The sequence below is a fragment of the Dermochelys coriacea genome, chromosome 1, assembly GCF_009764565.3.
Source record: "Dermochelys coriacea isolate rDerCor1 chromosome 1, rDerCor1.pri.v4, whole genome shotgun sequence".
NCBI lineage: Eukaryota > Metazoa > Chordata > Testudines > Dermochelyidae > Dermochelys > Dermochelys coriacea.
The window spans coordinates 14,830,234-14,849,817 of record NC_050068.2 but is presented as its reverse complement, the minus strand read 5'-3'; the positions used below and the strand labels follow the sequence as shown (position 1 = coordinate 14,849,817).

Here is a 19,584-nt window from a genome sequence, read left to right as displayed (position 1 = left end):
TAAAATTTTCCTACCCCTATTTGAAAGAATAGTGTGCATGAAGGTAAAAAGAATCTGTTTTACAAAAGAAAATGCAGTTCTCTTCAGTTCAAGTCGATTTTTTTTTTTTTTGGTTAACAACAAAAGCAACAAGGAAGTTGGCTCACGTGGCATAATTCTTAATAGGTAATCCACACTAATTAAATCAGACAAATAATCCTATTATAAAATTCATCTAGTTGTATTTTTTAATACTCGGTGCCATTTGGGTTCTTGACATTAATATAATTGTCTTTTACATTAGAAATACCAAGGTTATAATTTATTCCATTTTTCCCTGCAGGACTCTGACATTAATGATGTGAACTGGAGTAACGCCTTGCTTAAATGACATACAGACCATGCCTAGATCAGAAAAATTGTCTGTTTTAAAAACTGTTTAGTTAAAACGTTTTTAAACATGACCAATTTTCCTAATTTAGACACAGCCTTGCAGATTAAACTAAATGGAAAGGTGTATAGATCCCCTTTTCTTATTGCTCTGGCCTGACTAGTCTTTTTAAAGAGTTTAGAAATGTTGGCAGAAAACAGCAAAATTAGGTTGTTTAAAAAGAGCTAACAAATCTGGAGTAAAATAATCCAAAACATAGATAATGGGAGGGAGAAGACTGGAGAAGCAATGGGCCTGGGGACAGTATTTAGATTCAGATCTAGATTAGTTTATAGGCTGAAGTTTGGAGATTGGATTAGAGGTTGAAACAGAGAGAGGATTTTAGTTGGGATGGCTTTAAAATTTAGTGATAAGTTCTGATGAGACTTCATACTAAAATGGTGGCATTTTGGAGCCAACATTCTTGGGCTGAAATCTCATCATGATTCAGCCTCATTTGAATCAGAGCTAGAAGCAGTTTGGGATCAGACCAGGAACCAAAATCATAGGGGTAGGTTTAGATAGCCAAACCCTACTGAAGGGTTAAGTAGTATAGGGTTTCGGTTTTGGCCCATCTCTAAGCGACCTAGCAGTGAAAGTAGACCATAAATTAGCTGTGTATTGGAAACATGGGAGAGTGGCAAAAAAAGGCCAAGACAGTTCTGTTGAGACTGTTTTGAATATTGCATTGAGTTCTAGGCTCCATAATACCAAAACCATATTGGACATTGGAGGGAATTCAGGGAAAAGCAACAAAAATTACTAGGGGAGCTGTAAGGATTCTTATAAGAAAAGAATTAAAAGTGCCAAATAGGCACAGCTTGGTTAATGGGAGGCCAGGATGCCCACTGCAAATACCTGAAGTATGAAAATGTCAAGATAAAGAAGAATTTTGCGAAAGGGACTAGCTAACCTAGTAGGTTATGTTCCATTTCTGACTGTGCTTGGTCTGTAGATCACCTCCTCTAAGCACTCCTCCCATGGCCTGATAAGAGGGTTACTTTAAGATTTTTCTGTGGAAACTCTCCAGCAGGAGTAAGTAGCTCCTGCTTGAATCTTGCACATTAGATTACACGTATAAGCTCCTTAGGCTATGGAAGGGCCCTTTCAGAAATAGAGTGTCCCATTTGTGTTTGAAAAGGCATTATATGTAGCGTAGCTAGCAATAACTTTACATTCTGAACTGGACAGGATGTATTAGACATCCTTGAATCTCCGTTTCTGGCCCTTCCCACGAGAGCTCCATTGTATAAGAATGCAGATAAACCTTGGGCAGAATGTGCAGAAAGTTCTGTGTCCTGGATCTGCCTGCTGGATGGGATGTGTGCTAGTGCACATGCCTCTGTCACTCAAAGTAACAGTAATCGGAGCCTCTCTCCACCTGTTACTCCCTAGATAGGTAATTGTATCCTCACAACGGGCAGCAGCTCACCTGGCTTGGTGGAGAGAACTGTTGCAAAATAAAATGCTCTTACTTGTAAATTGTTACAACCAACCTGTTTCTGTTATTCAATGGGGAAACCAGCCCTCGTCACCACTTCCCAGACCAAACATAGATTAGATGCAGAGCTGATGTTGGGGCCTCATGCAATGAGGATGCTTTCCATAATTTAGTAACAATAGCAGCAGCAAAAAATATCTAGCCGTCCTATGGTGAAGGAACATTATTTTCTGAAGGATTTAGAAGTGATGGATATCGAAACCCTATATGGAAGGTAAAAACATGCTTACTGGCTGCTTGTCCTTGTAATCCGAAGAGTACTGTGCCAGCCCTATTGTAATTCTGTGATGTGGACATTGTCCACTAGGAATTGGATTGATGCAACCAACTCGTTTTGAGTGGAGACTGGTGCCGGGCTGTGTGTAGAAGTCTGCAGTGCCCCCGCATACATTGTGCTTAGCTGCAATTGGTGCCATTGTAATGCCAACAGACCCCGGTTGTCGGCATCGAACGAGGGGCCCCTGGAGTTTAGTGCATGAGCCTCTACTGCATGAGCTAAAAGCCAACTGGCTGTTAGCTAAGGCTGTAGACCAGACTCATTAATTGCTCTCTTAAGTGGTCTCAGTGCCACTAGCTGGGACAGAACACCACACCCACGAGGTGTGTGGGTTACATACTTCCTCTAGCTGAGAGAGCGCGTTCCAAGCTTCAGAGACTTCCCAGTTGAAATCCCAGATGAGCCCCAACTTGTAATGCTGACAGATCCCATTTGTCAGTAGGTGGGATCGAACCAGAGACCTCTGGAGCCTCTACCGCATGAGCTAAAAGCCAACTGCCTCTTAGCTAAGGCTGTAGAGCAGACTCATTTAACTCTCTCTTTAAGTGGTCTTGGTGCCACGAGATGGGACAGAACACTGCACCCAGGCAATGTGTTGGTTACACCATCACTTTCATAAGCATGAAAACTTAAATATAAATAACAGAGCTGTTGCCTGTTACAGGCATTAAGAAGGAATAAGTTAAACAAGATATTGGTGTCAAAAGTAATTGTGCATATGAATCACGCTAATGCGGTTTTATCATAGATATTTTATTTATAAACATCTTTGTGAAGGGAGTGTGATATAATAGTTACGTGTACTGCAGTTAGTGCCCAGGAACTTCGGTCACAGACCATGACCCCATTGTGCTAGGCAGTCTACAAACACAGAACAAAAAGATGATCCATGCCCCAAAGAGGTCACATCATAGGATTAGGTCTCTGTCTTCGGGGGACACCAGGTTCTATTTCTGGTTCCATTATTGACATTGTGTTCTTTAACCACAAGATGCACTGAGGCATAGTATCTGTAAAATGGACATAAAACTGTAATAAACATGTATGTGCTTACCACTACCCTCCATTGGATGGAATCTGAAGGGCCCAACTGTGTTTCATGGGCTCTACTGCCAACAGCTAATGAAGAACCTCCTTTTGCTTAAATGGTAGGGGTCTGTGTTTTTTGAAGCAGGAGGTTCAGCTCTAACCCTTCTGTGGGGCTACAGGTTTTATTATATTTCGCAACTGCAAAAGAGAGATGTTTGGGGTTTAGGCATCTTAAAATGCTTTGATATCTTTGGATGCATGACACTATATACGAAGTATAAGTTATTGCAGTAGAATCTCACTAATTACTGGAAGACCCAATGAATATGACTAGTACTTTACTGTGTAAACTTCACAAGACAATCCAGCAATGTGGTGTGTTTGGGTAGATCCCAGTTTCTATGTAAACTTCCATTGATTTTAATGGGGCTCCATCCACCTGCAGAATTGGGGTCTAAGTGAACAATACAATAAAAGGCAAGATAATGCATCACCAAATGTACTTTGCTTGCTTACTGTGACAATTGTAGTTGAGTTTTTAATTATTTATTGATTCTTTATGCATTATGATTCTTAATGCACTAGTAAATGATCTATACAGTACACTTAGTAAAAGTAATGAAGTTTTAGTAATATGAGACTTCACTGCGGCATTCGGGTATTATATCTTAGCTTGTTCTTCCCCTCCCACCTCCCAGCAGATATTTTTGTGTATATGTGGATTGTAAATTGTGCATATTGGTGATGTTCCGCTAGAATCAGATAGACTATTATAGTAAACATATATAGTTAATGCTGTGGCAGCAAGGAGAGATTCTTAAAAGCTAAATTGGAGGAAACCCTAGCATATTTTAGAGTCACTTTAGCTTGGTTTATCATCTTCCATAAAATGCTGTTAGGATATTAATGCTGTGACAGTTGAAGGAGTAATCATTGCAAACTCAAAGAATTTAGATGCACAGTTTTTAATGAGTTTGTCTCCATTGACTCTAAATTAGCTTCTCCTTTTTCAGTTAGCAGATCCCTAAATTTGCTGCTATTCTTGTTGTCTTCTAATCCAGTTGCTGTGAAGTTTCGTAGTTTTTGTGCAAAGCTCACTTTATATTGGAACATTCGTGATTCTTTCATTTGTCTAGCTCAAAAGTCATGAGACTCAGTATGGCATTGATTAGAAACATGCACCTGAACCTACAAGCGCTTGTAACTGAGTGCTATGTTTGCTCCCTTGACTGTTTCCTTTGCCTTCAGTGAGACTACTGCCAGTAGGAAGCACCGTATTCAATAGGGTAATGCACTGACAAAGATGTCACATCCCTCTCTAAGGGCTGGCCACTAGAGGACAACAGCCTAATACTGTTACCAGCTAGTGGAGTTATATTCATTTAATTCAAATGACAACGGCTGTACTGTGAGGCTAAAAGTCCCATTTTCAGAACCTGCTGTAGACCCATGCAAGTAGTCATTACATTTCCAGGATCAACCTTTAATCTCCATATGCTCAGCGCTAGATTCAGTGTAGGGTGGTGCTGGAATGTATATATAAAATATATAATACAAAAATATTAAAATATATCTCCTTGCATCAGCCTTGCCCTGTGCCCCAAAGTAGCGCTGCTGCTCTCTTCTCTTATGCTTTTTAAATCTACTGTGAATTCCATAGGAGCCCTGCCAGCGAAGTTGCGGAGGGACCACACTGAATCCAGGCATCCCTCTCAGCGCTGATTAAGCCAGCTCCCAGCCAACACCACCCAGCCTTTGGGCACTGCCATTCCCCTGTGCACCCCTTTCCCAATGGGCAGGAAGCTACACCTGCTTTCCACTATCTCAACATCCCCTTGCCTCGCAGACTTTCCACCTCAACCTCTTCTTGCCCCACTTAGACTTTTTTCCCTCATGGACTCTGTGCTGGGACTGAGTGTAAACCCTCAGATTGTAACACATTCTGGCTGCAGTTAAAATGCCTGTTTATCAGTCTGATATGTTATTAAATAGATCGAAACCGTGGTTATACAAACAATCGTGACTAACATGTTTTTTAGTGTTGAAAACTGCATGCCTCCCTGGGAAATTTATACTTTTGGGGATGGAGTTAAATGAATGAGTGCTCATGAAAGATGCCTACCGTGGAAAGTGAAGTCTACTGTTATCAGAGCAGGTACATTATTGGCAGCTTCAGTGCAGGTTTCCCAAGACTTTGGTTCCATATCCTCTTACCCACCCCCTCGCTGTCTGGTCCACCATGCATTCTATGATATCGTTAGCCAGTGTTCCATCTTCATGGCAAGATGTTCATCTTATACTCGCACAGCTAAAATAATGATTGTCAAATTACAGTTTGGCTAAAAATAATAAAAACTTGAACAGAGGGCTCAGGGTAAATGGTCACTGGTTTGAAACTGGTCCGGGTTGGTAGTGATTGAAAGACTTTTAAACTCTCGTGGTTCATTGATCAGTGTGAAATGTTGGCACAAGCTGAGTTCTAAGTGAACAAGGTCCACTCAACATTTAGCATCAGTGTTGGAAGTCTCAACAAGGATGCTAAATATTGAAAAAGAATAGAGACTAATAACCTTTTTGTTGTTGTTAAAGGTGGTGTCCCCATTTCAAGGATCAGACTCTTTATCTTGGTTATGTCATGGGAATTCAAAATGACTCCGTTGTAGTCAATGGAGTTACTCCAGGTTTACACCAGTTTGAGATCAGAGGGAAACTTGAGTCTGATCTAAACTTTGTGGCCCAGGCCCATCTTCTGAACATATTCCTTGCAGCAGAAAGCTAATTAATAATGCAGTTGCCTGTTGTGCAGCTGCTGCTTATATGCAATTTGAATTATTGCTAAGTACCCCACAAATGTTCTTTTTCATTTATTGTACATGTGATTTAATATGTTAAGCACTCCCACCACTATCATCTTCTACATTCTGGGGTAGGGGGAGTGAGACTTGGGTGAGGGATGAAGATTTTCTTGAGCGGGAGGCTGGGGGGCGAGAGAGGGAGAGAGAGAGAGAGTGTGTGTGTGTGTGTGTGTGTTTTCTGCTGCCAGTTCTGGCTCCCCTCTCTACTCTGACTTTTGCAGCTGAAAGTTGAAACCCTACCCTGCCATTCTGTGAGCTCAAGCAGAATGAAAGCCAAGGGAGAATTTCAAGTGTGGTAGCAAAAGAGGAGCCTGCGCTGATGGCAACGGCAGCAATAAAGTGAGCTTGCTTGGTCTGGCGTAGAAATGGCATGGTAACAGCAGTTCTCCCTTCCCTGAAATGCTGAGGATTATTTGCTGAGTGAGATCATTTAAATTAGAAACACTTGGCTCCATCTGAGTGTCCTTTTGGGTTATGTCTATAAACAGAACATATCACTGAGATGAGTTTCTAGTAAAACTAAGAATACGTTTATTAAAAAAAGAACAGAGATTTAAGGGATACTAAACAAAGATAATAAAAACAGAAAATGATTACAGATAAAACAAAAAGTATAACATGCTTTCTAGTGACTAGAACTTAACAGGCTGCAGTCCTTATCTAAGGCAGATTCTCACCTAAAGCCACCCCTCAGTGTCACCAACCCATGTGGCTGCGGATCTGCCATTCATGGATACAAAAGTTGCTTTCCTTTTTTCCCCCTCAGTGATGGATAACCACAATGTCTTTTTTCCCCTTCTTCTCATAGTCCAGTAAACCTTCAAAAAGTATTCTTACTGTTTATTCCCCAGAGCGTTGGCACCGTGTCTCCTTTCTCATCCCTTTTGTTAATTTTCTTTTCCTGTTGACTGAAGATGCAAATATAATTCCCATGGTCTGTGGCTTATCCTGCTTCATTTACACTCAATACCCAGGCAGACAATCATTCCTTTGTCTGGGGCAAACTTGTTCACCAACCTATCTGCTTTCCTGGTGTGAGCATATTTTTAGTACATACCTACAACTTTGTAATTGTTGCTGTCAGGGTTCCCTCCCCACTCTGAACTCTGGGGTACAGATGTGGGGACCTGCAGGAAAGACCCACCTAAGCTTATTTCTACCAGCTTACGTTAAAACTTCCCCAAGGCACAAATCCTTCCTTGTCCTTGGATGGGTAGTGCTGCCACCACCAAGTGAGTTAGACAAAGATTCAGGAAAAGGACCACTTGGAGTTCCTGTTTCCCTAAAATATCCCCCCAAGCCCCTTCACCCCCTTTCCTGGGGAGGCTTGAGAATAATCTACCAACCAAATAGGTAAACCAGATTCTTAAAAAACAGAACTTTATTATAAAGAAAAAAAAAGTAAAAGAACCACCTTTGTAAAATCAGGATGGAAGGTAACTTTTCAGGGTAATCAGATTCAAAATACAGAGGATTCCCCTCTAGGCAAAACTTTAAAGTTACAAAAAAACAGGGATAAACCTCCCTCTTAGCACAGGGAAAATTCACAAGCTAAAACAAAAGATAATCTAACGCCTTTCCTTGCTTTACTTACAATTTTTGAAATTCTAGATCTTAATTCAGGCAGGGTTTTAAGAGATGGTTTTTCCTGCCCCTGGTCCCTCTCTGGCTCCAACAGAACCCACACAAAAAGACAAAGCAAAAACCTTCCCCCACAGATTTGAAAGTATCTTCTCCCCTTATTGGTCCTTTTGGTCAGGTGCCAACCAGGTTATTTGAGCTTCTTAACCCTTTACTGGTAAAGGAGGGATTTTATGCTACCCTGAGCTGTATGTTTACGACAGTTGCCCATATATATATCATGCAGTGATTATAGTGGCCAGTACGATTTAAGAAAAGGAGTACTTGTGGCACCTTAGAGAATAACAAATTTATTTGAGCATAAGCTTTCGTGAGCTACAGCTCACTTCATCGGATGCAAGTTTTCATTTGATACCTTACACAACATTCTTTATCGATAAATATTATGACAGCTATGTGTAGGGTGTAGTGAGTTTGTCAGACTAAGAGTTGGCTGACATGGAGAAGTAAACCGCCGAAAGATCCTCTCTGTCACATGGAGCTATGGCTGGAATGGAAAAGCACTCTGACCAATCTGTCAATGGCATTTTGGAGAAATAAAGATTGTCTCTGCATCTGATGAAATGAGCAGTAGCTCACAAAAGCTTATGCTCAAATAAATTTGTTAGTCTCTAAGATGCCACAAGTACTCCTTTCTGATATGAAGGATACCTCTGCTATCTCTCCAGCCTTGAAGGACTTGTAAGTACCCTACTGAGGTCCTGTATTATAAGCACCTAACATAGTATTCAAATACTTCTGTGATGGGAGCCATATAAATACGTATGTTAATTCAAAGGAGAAAATTTAATGGTGTTGAGTAATCAGTGGGTTTTGGTTAGTGTAACAACGGCTATTGATGTGCGGACATCATGGTAGTCAGCAGGGATTGAACCTAGGCCTTTTTGAGAGAGAGAGAGAGAGAGAGATAATTAGGATCCTCTAATAAAGTGAGGTGATCATGTGCACTAATGCAATGTACCACATAAGGGGCATGGAGAGGGATGGCGCCAGCCTCTTCCCAGTGTTGGGTGGCTGAGCTGGGAGGGCTATGCTATACATATTAATCCCCCCCCACACACCTCAACACAAGGCTTTTTTAACTCCGAGCACTGGGTTCAGAGCTGGGGAGGGGTTGGATGGGGGGTGCTCTGGCCGGGGCTCCTGCTGCTGGTCACAGCTGGGCGCCGGGGAGGTCTGAAACGTCCTCTTCCCCTGCGCAGGCTGCTCCTGGGGCCAGGTCAGACTAGGGTTACCATGTCTGAAATATAAAAACACCGACACCTTTCCCACCCCCACAAGGCAAGCCTGCCGCAGTCCCAACCACAACACAACTCTGCAACCCCCTTCAGCAGCCACTTATAGTATCTAGAGAGATGACACATGTAGATAAGATTGATAACATAATTTTCTTACTTAAACCGCAGAAGAGCACACACTGCAGCATGCTGGACACGGAAACTTTTACCTTTAGATATCCCAGTGTATCGTGGTGATGATGCAAATCTTTAGACCCACATAAAAAAACCAAACCTGGCAGATTAACTTATTTTTCTGGCACCTGGCAAATCCATAAAAAAACTGGCAAGGCCTGTCAAATAGCGGCCAGGGGTAACCCTAGGGTCAGACCGACTGCAGGAAGTTCCCGCCCCACCCCCACTTCCTGCCCCTGTCGCTCCCCAGTCACAGGGAGAGAGTCACTATATGGGGAACTCCCACCCCCCATTCTCCCAGGGTGCCATTTTCCCTAAGTCTGCCCCTGGACATCGTCAGCATTCAGAGCTGGGTGACTGGAGAGCACAGAAGTAAGGGTAGCAATACCATACCACGCCATCCTTACTTCGGCGTAACATCTGACCTTTGTGTGGGGAGGAATGACTATGGGGGGGGCTAAGGAAAATTTTGGGGTAGCTATAGCCCCTACAAGGCCCTCCTAGCACTGCCTCTGGGCAGGGACCTTGTTATATGAGTCTAAGGCTGGAAGGCATACTTGTGGTGGTGGTCTGACTTCCTGCGTAACTCAGGTCATAGAACTTCACCCAGTTATTCCTGCATCAAGACCAATAGCTTGTGGTTAAACTAGAGCATGGTTTTAAAAGACATTCTGTCTTGATTTAAAGATTCAAAGTGAAAGAGACTCAGCCATTGCAACACCTTCCCAAGGGATTTGATGAATGACCTTTTAGCGCTATGTAAATAATAAAACTAGCAGTGGAGGACAACTGCAACCAGTAGCTATAATCTAATGGAGGTGGGGGCGCGCACACACAGTTTGTGTAATGGAGAAAGAGTTCACCATTTTTAGAATGGTGCAAGAGAGAGTTAAGGGCGAGGGATGGTGAAACACAACTTCCACTGATTTCTGCTTTGCTAGACTTTTCATTAAAATGGTTAATCCTGTTGCCCATTCCCATCTTCTGGCAAACAGAGGCTAGGGACACCATCCCTGCCCATCCTGGCTAATAGCCATTGATGGACCTATCCTCCATGAGCTTATCTAGTTCTTTTTTGAACCCTGTTATAGTCTTGGCCTTCACAACAGCCTCTGGCAAGGAGTTCCACAGGTAGACTGTGCGTTGTGTGAAGAAATACTTCCTTTTGTTTGTTTTAAACCTGCTGCTTATTAATTTCATTGGGTGACCCCTAGTTCGTGTGTTTTGAATCTCCTCTACTTATAGCATCCCAGCACCGTGTGTGTCACAGCAGTACAATGTTTGCCCCTTTCCCTCCCCTTCTTAGTTGTGGGAACAATTGGTCTTATAAGGAAGAAGGAGACTTTAATGTGTGTATGCTCATTTACTAGGATCAGTTATTCTGCTGTGGATCAGAGTATAACAGGAATGTTGACACAGAGGTGAAATGCATAACTGGGCTGATCGTAATCAGCATAACAGTTAAGACTTCTTTGTTTTGGTATCTGGTCAAGATGACCAATAGTTGTGGTAACAGTGGAAAAACAGTGCTTCAGCAGCAATTAAAATTTTGTACTTAGTTCAGCAATTATTCTCTCAACAAATCTTTTTTTTAGTATGGTTTATTTCATCTAGAAGTTATAATAAGTAATTCTCAGCTATTGTCTTCCCAGACTGCCTGAATTATAGATTTCAGAGTAGCAGCCGTGTTAGTCTGTATCTGCAAAAAGAAAAGGATGACTTGTGGCACCTTAGAGACTAACAAATTTATTTGAGCACAAGCTTTTGTGAGGTACAGCTCACTTCATCGGATGTATTATAGATGGCTCTTTTGAGTTGCATGTTGACTCTAGCAATCAGTTTGGACTGGACATAGTTATGTTTATGGCATCTACTTTAGGGTAGATTTTAGGGTAGCTATAATACTGATTTTTTCCTAATTGCTTTCTCTTTAGCAATTAGTTTTGCTAAAGGAAAATACTACAAGAAAATATAATCCAGCTTGATGTTCAATGGTGAGAACATCAACTTAAAATGACTTGGCTTTTCAAAGGAACACATTATTTGCATAGCATAAATATTTAGTGTAGAATTTCTATTAGATAGTCTTATTTTGTTTTTAATTAGGATAAAGCTATTACTTTTTATTTATATTAGAATAGAGCCTAGAGAGGCTCCATTTGAGATCAGAGCTACATTGTGCTAGGCCCTGTAGACACACATAGTAAGAGACAGACCTTGACCCATATAGCATATAAGTTTTAAACTAGAGGTAAGGTCCAAACCAAACTCCCAGATCCAAACACCCCCAAAGTTTAGGAAAGTTCCTCTCCAGATGTGAACTTTGTGGTTTGGGCCCATAACTGCTTAAAACAAACTGGGAGAAATTACAGATCTGTCTAGGTAATTTTAGATATAGGGTTTTTGGAAACCATTCTTATGCATCTGTTAAGGGTAAAATTCTGCTCTTAGGATGAACAGCATATCAAATCTGTGTTGGAGAGATGATCTGTTGGATCACCTCCTCTCCCATTCATAATTATTTGTGTGGATAGGACATACATGCAGTGAGTGCATTTATATTGGGCCACTGGGATCACTTACTTTGGCTGACAGCTGATTTAAAAAGGTAGAAAGAGATTTCAGGAGTACAGATACTAACTGTATTCTGGACTCATGGTGGACAAAAGTTTCTTACTATTCTTAGTATATACCCCAGTGTATTTCCAGGACCTGCTGTGTGATTGAACCATGTGGTTCTTTTGAAATGTAATGCTCCAGAGTGACCACAGAAACAATAGCTTTAGACAATGGAGACGCCCTTTTAGAAGTGACTGTGGGATTTGGTCTGAGTGCTGGCATTTTAATATATGGGAATTGAGCAAATTGTATCTCTATCTAAGGGCTGGTCTCCATTGGCACTCTACAGCGCTGCAACTTTCTTGCTCTGGGGTGTGAAAAAACACCCCCCTGAGTGCTGCAACTTTCAGCGCTGTAAAGTGCCAGTGTAGACGGTGCACCAGTGCTGGGAGCCATTCCCCTCGTGGGTTTTTTTTTATAGTGTTGGGAGAGCTCTCTCCGAGCGCTATGTCGTGACTACACAGCTGTGTTAACCTTGCAAGTGAAGACATGCTCTAAGAAGCATCCCTTATCGAACTTCAGATGAAAGGTTCGTTTGTTGGGTAATTACATTTCCATTGTTAGTCCTGTCATTTGAAATCCGTTTCTTGTGGAGTGTTCTGCCATTGCAAACAGAACAATCATAGTGTGTTGTGAAAAGTAAGGGAAATTAGGTTGATTGATGTTACTTTGACTGGTTTTTGCAATCTTGATTGCTTAGAGCAGAGATTATTCAGTGACTCACTTTGGTGTAATGGAGCTCTGACAACTGTGGTGGTTTGCTGAAAGCAAGTACTTGCTGGTGCTACTGGAGTTCAAGCAGAATGCAAATAAAACTGCTCCTTTATGTTTAAAGATGGAAAGGCCAGCTAGTTGGCTACAGATTATCATGGTAAGAAAATAATTTGCGTAGACGCTGCACTTTGATGGGAGAATGCCACCTTCCGGTACCTTCAGAATAACTCTGGCATGGATCAGTGTTCACATCGCACTCCCTGCCAGTACCCAGCCCGGGCCAGGAAACAGGGCTGGTGTAATCACTAGGTGAACTAGGCAGCTGCCTAGGGCGCCAAGATTTGGGGGCACCAAAAATCAAAACCAAAAGTGCCCCCCCCATTTTTTTGTTTACACTATTGCTGGAAAACAAATTAAAGAAAAGAGAAACGTCATTGAACTTGCATTTTAACTTGTTCTCTCGTACATTACAACTATAGCCTACACCAGCTCTGTGTTGCGGGCACAAGTGTACTGTCTCACTACGGTACAAAGGGGCAAGGACGTCATTTTTTTTCCTCGTGCTTGGCCGTTCCCTGTTCTGACAGGCTGTTTATAGTGCTAAGTTGACTAGTTTACTAGTTTTTGGAGGTTGTCGCCTGAGGCTAACTATTTTTGTTGAGTTGTTTCAGATCTAAGACTCTGGCAATTGCTGCTGCATCAGTTCGCTAATACTTTGTGTCAATTGGGTGTGTATGTTCAGTATTTGAGTGTATATGTTTATCCTGTGCGAATATGCATGTGTAGGTTGTTGAAATTTGTCATATTGATATTGTCAGTTGTTGTTGTTTAATGGAGTATCCGCCATTCTAATTTTATAAATTTTATTAATAACCAATTATTGGATATTCTAAAGGTAGAATAAAATGTAGTAGATTTTGATATGAAAGAATGAAGGAAGGAAATATACATCACTAAAAAGGGTGTATTTCCGATTACAATCAACACTGCTTAATTTTAAGGAAAAGTCATCTTGATCTCTTAATCAATGTTTACATCAAACAGTTGATGAAATTCAAATAGTGACTCATAGTTAGTAGGTGACATGGGTTCTCTATCCTTTACTTTTAACAGTGAACCAGAAAAAGAACTGATAGGAATAAAATTTCATTTTTTTCGTTTTCAGTTGATGCAGCCTCAAAGCAAATAGAGAAAAAAGCTGAACGTGTATTAATTCTAATGAACAATGCAACATTATGCAGTATTCATTTCTGAAAGTTTATAATAAGCAATGCTCCGGGGGGTGGGAGGGCGCAAGGTGGAAGTTTCGCCAAGGGTTCAAAATATCCTTGCACCGGCCATGCCAAGGAAGTTAATGCTCCAACCAACAGACCAAATTTGTGATGAATCCTGGTCACCTGCCACCTGAGGCACATTGCGCATACACTAAGAAGAAGATGCAAATCAAGATACTCCACTCGAGGCTCCTACCTATCCTGCAAAACCTGAGCTTAGCGGGATGTTGACAATAATGTACGTTTAGAATCTCTGTCCCATTAACAGTGTTCTGTATTTTAATCTTTGGACTTCAGAATATGTGGGTTTTCTTTCTGTTTCAGGCAAGTAAACATCCCAGGCTAATGTCCCAAAGTTCTGTGAAAACACCACCTCGGGTGTATGCATATGGGATGTGGCTGCTAGGACTGGGGTGCTGAAACTTGCAGGGCTTTCCAAGGAAGTTCCTGGAGAAGCCATGGAAGAGACTGGAGCCTTCAATCCTGAAACAAACCCCATAACCCTGTGGCTTGGAGTGTTTCCTCCTTTCCCCCCTCCAAATGTTGTGGGGAGGAAGGAGGCTGACCATACACATTCTGTGCACTGGTTGGGGGAGCAGGGGAAGTGTAGATTTTAATACAATCCTAGATGTTGTGTGGGGCAATCCCGAGGAAGGGTTTGGGTGGCTTGAATGGGGGGAGGAATCCAGTGTGTGTTGCCTAGTGAGAGCTGCAAATCTGAGTTCTCAAATAGGTGTGAAAAACTGGTATCCACTGGTGAGCAATGTCGCTTTTGGGGGGCGCGTGTAAAGTTAGTGAGCATTTTCTGATCACCCGAGTTTCCCCTCATTTAATAAAATAGCTGAAACTGGCACTCCTGTAGCCACTTCCATTTGAGGATCTTAAAGTGCTTCCATCTACCAGTGAGGAAGGGGGTATTATCCCCATTTTATAGATGAGGAAACTGAAGCACATGTAGATGAAGTGACTTCTCCAGGGTTTCACAGCAGGTGAGTGGCAGAACTGTGTCCTGGTCTGGGGCATTAGCCACAAGCCCTTCCCCCATTTTTATCTAAATGGTTCTCTTCTCTCTTTCCCTCTCTTCACCACTATCTCCCTCCTTCTCACCCAGTGATCCTTTCTCCTCACTGTATCCACCAGCCCTGTCCCCAGAGCTCTCCTCAGTTTCCTTCCCTATTTCTTGTGTTCACCCCTCTGGTCCTGCGTCCCTTCCAATGTGCAGGAGATGGGTGAGTGAAGGGATCATCTGGTGTTCACTGCCTCTTTTTTTCTCTCTGTTTTCTGGCAGTGTGCTGCAGTAAGGCACAGCAAGGGAGAGGGAGTCAGTGGGGAGGCAGGTTTTTTTTGCCTGTCTGCTTACCAGGCCAGGTACTAGTTCCTAGTAGCCAGGAGGCTGAACTGCAGGGGAAAGCTTGATCATTCCCCTCCAACACTTCCTGACCTGGGATGAGTGGGAAAGAGGCAGCAGTAACAAAAGTGATTATCATTCCCGAGGAGTGGCATTGGGCAAGTATGAGGCTATTTATCTCTCTTTCTGCTGCTATCTTTGTCTAGCGGCCTCTAGTAACTTGCTGATCATAGGTGTGTGAGGACAATGAACATGGGGCTTCTTTAGTGACTGCCTGGCAGCCTGTGCTTGTTCCTTTCTCTGTTTCAGTTGGATCCAGATGAGCTGCTAATTTTATAGACACCAGAGATGCTGCTGTATGCTAGACAGCTCAGTATAAGCGTGGTCCCGGGTGTTTTCATGTCAAACAGGATATTTACCCACCAATGGCTGTCAGAGTTACTGGTGCGTTTTCGTTTGTGCCAAAAGAAAACTTCCCCCAAACTTCTTATGCAGCTCCTGGTCTCTGCATCTCCAGCTGTCAGCTTTGTTTTTGCTCTTGCTCATTTTCACACTGGGGAATGGCATGGGGCTGATGGCCAGTGACCTGAATAATAGAGGAGGCAGGAGGTAGATGCCAGAACATGCCCAGACAAGTGGAAAGCTGAATAGCTCCACCTGGCTGCCAAAAATTACCCCCTGACATTCAAACCAATGTCCCAAATGAGAATCTTTAAACAAATTTCATTTCTAGGAGCACTGACTCCAGACAGGCTTGTGTGGAGTCACCGCTTCTAAGTTAAATATGTTAGGTGAGGTGTAATAACCTGCTTTTGCTGTGGTTTGGCTTTCTTAGGTTCCAAATACTGGGTGCCATCAGCACCCAGAAGTCTCATTGAATCCAGTGGCCCAAGGTGTCTCCATCTTAACTGTCCAGCAGGAGTTACTCAAAATCAATGGCCACTCTGGGAAACTTAGGTCTAGGCCCTGATTTGCAGAGATGCGGAGCATCTGTATCTCTGGAAATTAGGACCTTAGGGACTCTCTTGAATGTGTCGCTCAAGCTCTGCTGTGACTGCCAGACTAATCAATGAAGTTCTGCTTTGATACAGTAACTCCTCACTTAGTCATCCCGGTTAACATTGTTTCATTGTCAGTTGCTGATCCATTAGAGAATGTGCTCATTTAAAGTTGCGCAATGCTCCCTTATAACGTGGTTTGGCAGCCACCTGCTTTGGCCACTGCTTGCAGGAAGAGCAGCGTGTTGGAGTGAGCGAGTGAGGGCTTGGAACCAGGGTGGACCAGCAGCCCCTCTGTCAGCTCCCCTAAGTTCCCTGTGTAGCAGCTGCCCAGGAGGCTATCAGCTGCCGGCAGTTCAGGTGTCTCTCCCCCCACTGTCCTGTACTGCTCCTGCCCTCTGCCTTGGAGCTGCTCCCGGGAGCCTCCTGCTTGCTGGGGGGGAGGAAGGGGAAGGGGGGCTAATGTCAGGGTGCCCCCCTCACCCTTGCTCCTGCCCCCCCGCTTACCCCTTCTCCATATAGAGCAGGGTGGGGACACGACGGGGCTCAGGATGGGGAGAGCTTCCTGGCAGCAGCTTCTGATTCAACTTGCTGATCTACTTAAAAAGGCAGTGTACTTAGAGTAGGGTCAGCGTCGCATCTGTCTCTCTCACATGCTGTGTGTGTCTCTGTATCTGTCTGCTATACTGTCTCTCCTCCCTCCATTCCTGCTGCCTTGTAAACTGTGAGGCTACATTAACAACAATGGGTTAACCCTTGAGGGCTCAGCCGAGTGCTAGTTCATCATTTAGCAGTAAGGCATTCCCTGGGAAATATCCCACCCTCTGACTTCAGCACCTCAGTCAAGCGTCACAATCATCATTGCTGTGTACCCATATTAAATTGTTTGTTTAAAACTTATATTCTGTGTGTGTGTAATATAATATATATATATATGTATGTGTATAAACTTTTTTGTCTGGTGAAAAAAATTTCCCTGAAACCGAACCCCCCCTATTTACATGAATTCTTATGGGGAAATTGGATTCGCTTAACATTGTTTCGTTTAAACTCGCATTTTTCAGGAACATAACTACAACGTTAAGCGAGGAGTTATTGTACTTTAAAGCCCCCGGCTGGAATGTGGCCTTCTTACGCTATGCCCCTAAGCTTATGTTGGCATAATTTATGTTGATCAGAGGTGTGAATAAATCACCCCCCCAGAGCGATGTAAGTTACACCTACATAAGTGCTGGAGTGGGCAGCCTATGTCGGTGGGAGTGCTTCTCCCGCCAACGACATAGCTACCGCTGCTCGCAGGGGTTGGAGTGACTCAGCCGACGGGAGAGCTCTCTCCCATTGGTGTAGAACGTTTGCACTAACAGTGCTACAGCAGCGCCACTGTAAGCTCTGTAGTGTAGCCGTAGCCTCAGACTGGGTTGTAATCTCTGTGTCCCTGCATAGATTCATCTGCCGGAGCAACTCAGAGATTTGGAAGTTGTAAATTAACTTTGCTCTGATTTTATTGTATCTCTTTTTGGAGCTGGGCTTTTCTTAGCGACAGAATCTGCTACCAAATAAAAGGACTCAAATCAGGAGGTGTTGTTTTTGTTTTTGTTTTTTGTTTTTAATTGTTTGTGAAATTTGGAAAGTTATCTGGTTATTCTGAGGCATCGGGTTGGTTTGTTTTACAGCTAGAGTTGGTCAGAAATTGTTTGAATTTTTAATGAAAAATTTCAACATTTTTCAACAAGTTGTATGTGCAGTTGGGCTGTATAAAGATTGCTTTTGCTCTCACTTGGTGAGAAGAATGAGTTAATTGTGCTGCTAATGGGTTATTCTGCAAGTACAGTAGCTTCTTTGTTTAAATCTGCACTTTAAGGATGATTTACATGAAGAGTTACTTTGTGCATGTGGAGGATCCAGTGTTTTTTTTACCAGCTCAATTAAATGAAATACCCCTAAAAAGACCATGCATGATGGTCAGTATCGCTGAAAGAACTTTAAACTTTGTCTTTGTATGGGAACAAATTATGACCGGATTAAGAGTTGTGTTCCAAGGGCCAAATCCTGATTGCTAGTGAATAAATGGGAATTTTGGCACCACTTCAGTGGGACCGTGCATTGGCCCCCATAAGAAATTTTTTATGCAAGATTGTTATCTGCAGGTAATTAACATAAACTAAAAGACAGAGCTGACGCACAATTTATTTGAAGGATCAATTTGCAACTGTAATTTAAAAAAAATGCACAAAAGTGATTATTTCTTTTTCCTGGTCCTAGTAACAGCTTCTTTTGCTGAAGATGTCTAATAATGGTGTGGAAGCTGAAGACAAGCCTCCAGCCCCTCCAATGAGAAATACCAGCACTATGATTGGATCTGGAAGCAAAGACACTGGGACTTTAAATCATGGCTCAAAACCTTTGCCTCCCAACCCTGAAGAAAAGAAGAAGAGAGACCGATTTTACCGATCCATATTGCCAGGAGATAAAAGTACAGTATTTTGATCTTTACTATAGTTTCCTCTTTGCATGTTGCTGGGGAATGATGTTAATGATTCTTTAGAATTTAGAGGATGGTTCACAAGGTCTAATACTTCACATAAATTTTTTGGCCAAACTGGGAGTAAGGATTGCCTCTGGTGGCTAGCTGGGTATCTGCTTTCCTAATAATTAATGGCATTCCTCTCACAAACTCGCCATTCCTTCTCTTATTCTGTTGGTTGATAAAATGTGTGTGTGTGTGCGCGTTTCTGTGAGGTCTGTGATTACAGTGTCTTTGTCCCTGAAAACTGGGAATGTCCCTATTCTCAGGGCCTGTCACAGCTGCCTTTCCAAAGTTCAGTGAGGTTTGTTTGTTGGGTTTTTGGGGGGTTTTTTGGTCTTAGTTTTTGCAACCACTGCGGATGGGCCTCCTGAAGGAGCCCTGCTGGCCTTCTGCATTGGTGAAACTGAACCCAGGCTGGAAGAGTATGCCTAAAAGACCATTTCTTACCAGTCCTGTCACATGTTGCTATGTGGGCCATAGCCCTGAAGAGCTTAATGTCTAAGATAAGTCTTTGTCATCCTATCTTATTTCAGAATTTTGGATCCAACATTGTCTACTGCTAAAAATAATCTATCCCTGTAACTTCTTGCCCATTAACTTGTATTGAATGAATTCCTTCAGCTATAATAAGGAATATAACAGGCAAGATGGGAATAAGGGACAGAACTGATGTACTGTACATGCAATTTTAATTTCTTCCATTAGTATATTTTGAAGATTGTACATTTATCACATGAATCAATGATGCAAGAAATTCTCTAGTCCTTAATTTGTGCTGCTTCCTTTTATATCTCTATTTAATCTGTTTGTAAGGAATCCATCTCTGTGATATATTTATATCCCTTTTTCAGTCTCTTTTTAAGGATTCATAGTGTCCCTCGCCATGGTAGATGGGCGCTAAATAAATAAGATCTTTCTCTAATTTTTGTATCTACATTTTCAGCTGTTTCAATAAGGAGTCAGGCTCCTAAATTCTTGCT

At 42.4% G+C, this 19,584-nt stretch overlaps 1 protein-coding gene across 5 annotated transcripts in view; it reads left to right on the top strand.

The window, feature by feature from the left end:
* PAK1 (p21 (RAC1) activated kinase 1) overlaps positions 1-19,584 on the top strand; it is a 111,087-nt gene that overhangs the window by 43,393 nt on the left and 48,110 nt on the right. For 2 of the 5 annotated variants that reach the window (XM_043504071.1, XM_038409032.2), the window contains one exon: positions 18,340-18,550. In XM_043504071.1, coding sequence (XP_043360006.1) covers positions 18,361-18,550 — 190 coding nt within the window. In that variant the 5' untranslated portion in view covers positions 18,340-18,360. Of the gene's footprint in view, positions 1-17,533; positions 17,554-17,634; positions 17,656-18,339; positions 18,551-19,584 lie in introns of those variants that run through there. The other 3 variants (XM_043504073.1, XM_043504072.1, XM_043504074.1) reach the window with 3 other exon arrangements.